At 43.3% G+C, this 7,929-nt stretch overlaps 1 protein-coding gene across 4 annotated transcripts in view; it reads left to right on the forward strand.

Annotated features, from left to right (window-relative positions):
- LOC145342656 (uncharacterized protein C8orf48-like) overlaps nucleotides 1-6,334 on the forward strand; it is a 57,196-nt gene extending 50,862 nt beyond the window's left edge. For 3 of the 4 annotated variants that reach the window (XM_080188202.1, XM_080188204.1, XM_080188205.1), the window contains exons 5-6: nucleotides 2,134-2,286; nucleotides 6,182-6,334. In XM_080188202.1, the coding sequence (XP_080044328.1) occupies nucleotides 2,134-2,286; nucleotides 6,182-6,286 (258 nt within the window). In that variant the 3' untranslated portion in view covers nucleotides 6,287-6,334. Of the gene's footprint in view, nucleotides 1-2,133; nucleotides 2,287-2,393; nucleotides 2,672-6,181 lie in introns of those variants that run through there. The other variant, XM_080188203.1, reaches the window with a different exon arrangement.
- The last annotated feature ends 1,595 nt before the right edge of the window (nucleotides 6,335-7,929 follow it).

Below are 7,929 nucleotides of genomic sequence, written 5' to 3' on the forward strand. Positions count from 1 at the left end.
ATCTTCCATGCTTTGGAGTCAGCTTCTGATATGAAATGCAGATGAACTCACATTACCATCTTACAACTGATAAAACAGTTTGAGCAATTTGCAGTGAAATTGGGAAATCTGATTGAAAGAGACATGGAGGTGGAGATAGGGAAAAATAAGGCAAAAAAGATAAAATACAAATGATTCAGAAGATACATTCAAAAGAAAATGGCTTTTGGATGGACATTTGTTACAACCATTTTGGTATGCAGTGACCTCTTTGTGGTCAGCATTTGAATCCATTTCATATACAGGTTGTGAGGAGTGACTCTTTAGTCTCAGCTTGTTTCCTCAAGTATCTTGAGTATCAGAGAAGATGTTTAAGGTCTCAGTTAGGAGGTATTTTGCCAGCTTTCCAGCATTTTGCCCCTAGCAAGTGCCCTCAGTCTAATCAAATCTCTCAAAGGTTTCCTTCTGCTCAATTTAGATCTATGCCTCAAGGCTGACTCTCTAATCCTCAACCTCCTGAGCAGCCCACCTCTCCTGATGGGGCTGCCGAGGCTTCAGGGTTGCTTAACAGGTCAGCAAGTATGGACGTGCTCAATTTGGAAGCCCAGAAGATTGCTGTGGCAGACTTTCTGCTGACAAGTGTAGGCTTGGAATCCCATTGTTTCTGACATTGGCATCACAAAGCTAGGGGCAAAATCTTGCTCCTTTTTGTTTTAGTCATTCATGGGACATGGGTGTCGTTGGCTGGCCAGCATTTATTGCCCATTTCTAGTTCCTCAACGGCAGTTTAGAATCAACCACATCGCTGTGGCCTTGAAGTCACATGTAGAGCAGACCAGGTAAGAATGGCAGATTTCCTTCCCGCAGAGGCATTAGTGAACCAGATGGGTTTTTCCAGCAATCAACAATGGTTTCGTGGTCATCAGCAGCTTCTTGATTCCAGATTTTTTTATTGAATTCAAATTCCACCATCTGCCATGGTGGGATTCGAACTTGGTCTGTAGGGCGTTAACTGAGCTTCTGATAGTTGAGCGATAATACCATAGGTCACTATCTCCTCCAGTTATATGCTGTACGCTCTTCATTCCTGTGCTAAGGGTTTTGCTGGTCCCATATTTACAAAACCAACATTTATGTAATAGGATAGAAGGTATGCATGTGAAACCAATATTCAAGCTTTCTTAATTATCTACCAGTATTTCAAATTTCTACTGCAGGGCCTTTCCATTATGGCAAATGGCTGAGGCCTCTGTTTTAATTTCCACAAGTGTATGTTCCACTGGAGAAATACTGAATGCATTATAAAATTGACAAATGAATTATTAGATAATTTCAATGAAATTACTGATATCTTTGAGGTTGCAACCCACTTAAAGTAAGTGGGTTATTATGTCCCTAAAATAGCAGATAATTAAGCTGCTAATGTATTGGTATCAAAAGCAAATATGTAGGTTACAATGTTTGGATGTCTGTCTAGTTCCTCAAAGTTACATGCACGTGTTCTATACTAACTATGTAAATTACGTAATAATTGAAAAACTTGTGAATGAACAATTAAAAGCTATTCAGCCAAAGTTCACACATCTAGCTGCAATCAATTGGTGCACAATGAAAAGTTAATGTGGACATGGATAAGCACCAGACAGGATTCAGCTGTAATGTCACCTGTGGTTGAATAGAATGATCATGGACCTTGTACGCTGAAGAAAATTACTTGAAGGAGGGACTGGAGGGCTCTTAGTACTTGTGGTGCTGTAACTCAACAAGAATCAGCATATGGGATGGCGCAGTGATTTAACACTGCCTCAGTGTTAGGGACCTGGGTTCAAACCTCAGGCCACTGCCTGTGTGGAGTGTGCACATTCTCCCCATGTCTGTGGGTTTCCTCCAGTGCTTCGGTTTCCTCCCATAGTCCAAAGATATGTGGGTTAGGTTGATTTGGCCATGCTAAATTAACCCTTGTGTCAGGGGGGAGTGGTAGGGTAAACGTGTGAGGTTACAGTTTTAGAACTTGGGTGGGATTGTGGTCGGTGCAAACTTGATGGGCCAAACGGCTTCCTTCTGCACTGTAGGGATTCTATTCTATGATTATTGAGGAAACAGAGGAAGGGTCTTGCTTTGTTGTCATTGTTACTCTTTTTTTTGCCTTTCTAGATTGTGGAAACCAGCATGCACCAACCTGCCAGATGTGCTGCCTGCCTTGAGAAGGTCAGTAAGCTGGCAGAACACAACTTCCTCCGCATTAAGAAGATACAATTGGAAGAAGCTTCTCTCCAAGAAAAAATAGAGAAACACATTTACACCAAGGTATGCAGCTTTATTTTCACGAGTCTTTGGCACTGTGTTGAATGGGAGGATTGCATCCATTCCATTCATCTGTAGAACTTAATACCTTTTTTTACCCTTTTCTACAGGATTCCTCACCTTTCTATCACCCATCTGTTTATGTGGGGCCACCCTTGTGATGTCTATGCCTGTGAGGATGGCAAGTAGTGCTCCTCTGCCTGTGCAAACCCTCCCTGTCGCATTGTGTACTCTACCCTGTAAGGACAAACGAGTGAGGAAAAATAAGGCATTGCAGGCTGCCCCTCACAGAATCCCATTCAGCCCATCAAGCCTGCACTGACGACGACCTCACACTATCCCTGTAACCCCACATATTTACCCTAAGGGGCAATTTAGCATGGCCAAATCACCTAACCTGCACATCTCTGGACTGTGGGAGGAAACCCCTACAGACATGGGGACAAGATACAAACTCCACACAGACATCCAAGGTCAGAATTGAACCAGAATTGAATAACCACTGTGCCACCATGCTGTCTTATTCTACTAGCTCATTTAAGTAAGAAGCTGCATCTATCAGTGCTGTCAAGTCCTCAAAAGCGTCAGACCTTTAAGCCTTGCTGACAGGTCAATAATTATTCTGGGCTCGCATTTCTCCTAAGTTCATGAACACCATGTGGCCTCCGGCTGTTGAGCGTCTGAGGGTTGTAGACATGGAAGCCTGTCATGGGGATGTCACATTGAAATCATTTTGTCAGAACAAAGAAAATCATTAACCTTTTTTTTTCTGGCACTGCATCCAAGTCTTCTGGGCAACACTGCAGTTCTTTCAATTCTACCCAAAGAGATTCTGTTCTTGACCCCTCCCAGGGCATCCTTTCTCTCAGGACCGTAATATTTCCGCCCCCCCCGCCACCAAAACAATAGAGCCATCACTGGCCTTTCTTCCTTTTGCTATCTTTCCTGAACACTATGTAGCCAGGAATGTCTCAGACCTAATCCTGCCAGGCTCTGTAATTGCCATGATTTTGTATTTCTATAGAACTATTTCTGCAGATCACCAACCTTACCATGCTCCTTGCATCTACACTCATAATACATGAAAATCCATGATGGGTTTAATCTCTTTGCTTGATCCTATTTAATAATAAACCATTTCTTCCTCTACTGCTATCTGTCCTGTTCTTTTGGGCACCTTGTTTCTCCTTTCTATTATTGCATCTTGTTGACCATCCCCCTGCAAAATTAAAAATTAAAGTAAAAGTTTATTTATTAGTCACAAGTAGGCTTACATTAACATTGCAGTGAAATTACTGTGAAAATCCCCTAGACGCCACATTCCAGCACTTGTTCAGGTACACTGAGGGAGAATTTAGACAACCAATCCACCTAACCTGCGCATCTTTGGACTGTGGGAAGAAATTGGAATACCCAGACAAAACCCATGCAGACATGGGGAGAACGTGCAAACTCCACACAGACACTGACCCAAGCCAGGAATCGAACCTGGGTCCCTGGTGCTGTGAGGCAGCAGTGCTAACCACTGATTGGTTTAAAACTTCCCCAATGATATTAGTATAACTCCTCCTTTTGAGGAGGTCCAACCCTTCAGACCCATACAGTTCTCATTTTCACCAGAACTGGTGCAAGTTTCTCAGGAAACTAAATTCCATCTTCCTGCACCATCTCTCCAACCACACATTCAATGGACCTGTTCTATTTCTGTACTCACTGGCATGTAGCATCGCAAGCAATTGGGAGATAATTACCTTTTTGAGGTCTTTCTTATTAATCTCCCTAAAATTAGAATGGCTTGCTATTCACAACAGTAAAGTTAGAAGTGATTTTAAGACCACTGAGGTATAAATAAATATTTCCTGCATGGTGGCACTGTAGTTAGCATTGCTGTCTCACAGCACCAGGGACCCAGGTTCAATTCCAGCCTTGAGTCACTGTATGGAGTTTGCACATTCTCACCGTGTCTGCATGGGATTCCTCTGGGCATCCTGGTTTCCTCCCATAATCCCAAAATGCATAGGTTAGGTAGGTTGGGCATTCTAAATTGCCCCTTGTAGATTAGAAGGTTATTGGTGCAAAATGCGTGGGGTTACAGGGATAGGGTAAGACTTGGACTTACTTAAGATGCAGATGCAATCTTCTGCATGGCCAACTTTTGCACTGTAGGGATTCTATTCTATTCTCTTTCCAGGACCACGTATCAAGAAAAAGTGAATTCCCTGACTTCTACACTTGTAATGGACAGCTTGTGATATTCTCACAAGGAGGAAAATATCACTTTGATAATTTATAAAATTGTGTTTTCTCAGCTGAGTTAAAGGGACGCATTACTTTGCCAGTTTTCCTGACATTTGAACTAGCCCTTCAACCTCCGCAGCCTCGCTCCTGTGACTTCAGACAAGGCACAAGTGCTTTTCTTTTACAGAAGAAGAATTGGAAGACCATGTTGCTCAGGCACCACCAGTAGCCCCACAGCAGAGCTGCTCCTGCCTCCAGTTATCTAACAGTCTTGCTATTGCCAGGGAGACCATCACTGACTGAAGACACATGCAGCAATCCAAACTGCATCCCAATTCACCACAAGTCGGTAGATGTAAAGGTTAAAAATCACCAAGATTCTTGCTCATTGTCTGATTCAAGCCTACCACTTGAGACATCATTACATTGGCTGGCCAACTCTGCACAGCTGCTGGAGCAGATCGTACATTCATTATTTGCCGGAACTGAATATTTCAACCAACCACTGCCTCGTTGTAAAACAATAGCACTATGGAGATTGCAATTTTAAAGAGTGGCAAGATTTGGAAAGATCCAAGTAGTCCGATTACACCCACGTAGTCAAACTGACAGCAGCATCAGACAGGACTCATAAACTGAAAATGGCCCACAGGCTGTAGTTTGGATTGCACAGTTGTGTTACTCCTTCAGTCTTGTCATCAGGGGTGCTGCTAGTTTTGATTTAACAGTGTGAACCTTAATATATTTTGAAATTTATATTGCTTTTGTAACATCTGAAAGGAAAACTTGTTTTCTAATTTCTTTTTCATACACAAGTAGAAATTACTGGGTAAAGAAAGTAGGTTAATCAGCATGTGTGGAAAAGCAATTGGATTGCCTCCAAATCCAGCCAGAAACTTAGTGCACCACACTCACCCGGTGCAGACAGTAACAAGATCACACCAAGTGGTTCCACAGTGGCCTCAGTTTACTATCTGTGCCTTGCAATTCCAGAGGCAAATCATTAATCCTCAGAGGAATGAATCTGGCCCAAGTTCAAAGCAGCTCCTGGGAATAGGGGAGCAAGTCTCAGCAGGCAGTGAAGCACAAATCTCATGTGAAGCCAGGAGGAGCACTGCTGACTTCCCAGTTCCACTGTGAATTAAAACTCATCTTTCCAGTTGCCCCCATTAAAGATAGCTCGTTTGGCTGCTGAGAGTACTTGCACATCTCATGTGGCCCCATACTGCAGCCAGTCACAAACTAATCTGAAAGGGGGCCTGACACAAACATTAGACTCCCTTTGCCCCATCACCCACTATGCCCTCCACCCCCACGTGTACAGATCCTGTTTCAGATGAGAGCTTGGATTCTACCTGTATCAATATGGCAAGATGGTTGAGGGGATGCATGTTCTGCTGCAGAATATGTGCATGCTCGGGTATGTACTTTTTTTTTTCAGATTGGAGGTTGAATGATGAATTGGGTCCTTATTGAGTTTGGAAAATCTACCTTTCCAACTTTCCTAGAATGTGTTCCTCTCAACTGTCGGTTCAGATTAGTTGTATACACCTGAAATGTCACAGCATGTCATTTCTTTTTAAATAGATTGGTAGACCTGTTTTTATTTCAGATATTTAGCATTTGTAATTTTTCCTTTAATTCTACTTTTTTTTTACAGGATGCACTTGCACAGATTGGAGAAATACATAATGGCCTTCCAAAATACTCAGATACTGCTTCTCTGGTGTGGAAGAGATTACTCGATAGAAATGCTGTGAATTAATTCTGTAAAGCTTGAACCTTTCACAGCAGTTTTGGAAATGGCCTCACAAACAATAATAAATGCTCAGATTGATCATTAATACTTACTGAAATGCTTATTTTCCCAGACTGAGAACAGCCTAATATCTGCCTCACTAAAGTTATCCTTGGTAGCACACAGTATTCATGGTACCACAGTGGTTAACACTGCTGCTTCACAGTGGCAGGGACTTGGGTGCAATTCCTGCCTTGGGTCACTGTGTGGAGTTTGCATGTTCTCCCCATGTCTGTGTGGGGACCAGTTTCCTCCCACTGTCTGAAAAACGTGTATGCATTGACCCAGACAGATACCAGAGTGTGGTGACTAGGGAAATTTCACAATAACTTCATTGCTGTGTTAATATAAGTCTGTCTTGTGCCTAATACTTTAACTTTCCAGATAAATAATCAAGTGAAAAGCTGTTTACTAATACTTTAACCAAACATTAATACCAATTTCCCCCAAAAGAGATTCTTTAATATAATCCAGGCTGACTCAGAATACAGGTACCCCTAGTTCAATTCTCAGCCCAAACAGAGATAAGCTAGTTAACAGGAAACAGAGGGCCCTATTTTAACATTTTCATTTTAAGTGTTGGGCAGACTTGAAATTGGGAGTATTTCAAGTCCAACTTTTTAGACCCTCGCGTGCATTCTGCCTGAAAAGGTATCAGTGAGTCCGAATCGCATTGCAGAAGCCTGTGGGTGAGGCTTGACACATCCAAAACACTGCAGCTCCGATTGGAGCCACCAACTGCACATGTGCAAAAACAAAATAGAATGTGGCTCCCCTGCCACATTGCTCCTGGGCTGAATAATGCCTCCCTCCCTCCCCACCCTGCAAGAAGGTCAATGACCTTATCCTAGCAGCAAAAGTTAGTGCTGAACCCCATCTAGCATCTTCCCGATTCTCCAAACCTCAGCGCACTGCATGTTTCCAGATCCTGACCCCCAAGCACCTCCTTCCTATTCTCCCACCAAGTGTAGCATTGCGCTTGCTCTAAGGGCCACCACCCAATACTCTGCAGGAGTCATGCATTATTTCTTTCATGGCTGCTTCTGTCCCCACAAGAGAAGACCAACCATAACACCCAAGAGAGGGGGTGGTGAGGCAGGCCTCTGGGTCCTCAGCCCCTTTGAGGCGTGGGCAGGGAAGGGGAGATGCGGGCTGTTAGCTCAGCCTGGTCAGGCTGGAGTCAAGAAGTGAGCACCTGTCAATCTTTCTCTCAAATTGAGGCAACTTCTAGGGAGCATGGGTTTTGGATGTGAGGGGCAAGTTTTGAAGGAGATGTATAAGGCTTGTTCATTCGCACGAGAGGATTGTGGGTGCCTGGAACCTGTTGCTGAAGAACATAACGGAGGCAGACACAAAACTGACATTTAAAGGAGGTGTTTACTACTATGTGAATGGGATGGAAATATGCTCCCAGGAATGGTAGGGCATTACAATTCGCATGGGCAGCCTGGTTGCTGCAGGCTTAGAACCAAAGGGCCTGGTCCTGTGATATGATCTTCTTTTGTGTTGTTCCATTTTCAGTGGAGAAATGTGAATCACATGTTTTGCATCCCAGATTCCTTTCTCTCTTGCACTTAACCTTGTGTCCTGTGTTGCAGGGACAGATCCGG

The sequence above is a fragment of the Carcharhinus amblyrhynchos genome, chromosome 4 (assembly GCF_965287045.1).
Source record: "Carcharhinus amblyrhynchos chromosome 4, sCarAmb.v2.hapA, whole genome shotgun sequence".
NCBI classification, from domain to species: domain Eukaryota; kingdom Metazoa; phylum Chordata; class Chondrichthyes; order Carcharhiniformes; family Carcharhinidae; genus Carcharhinus; species Carcharhinus amblyrhynchos.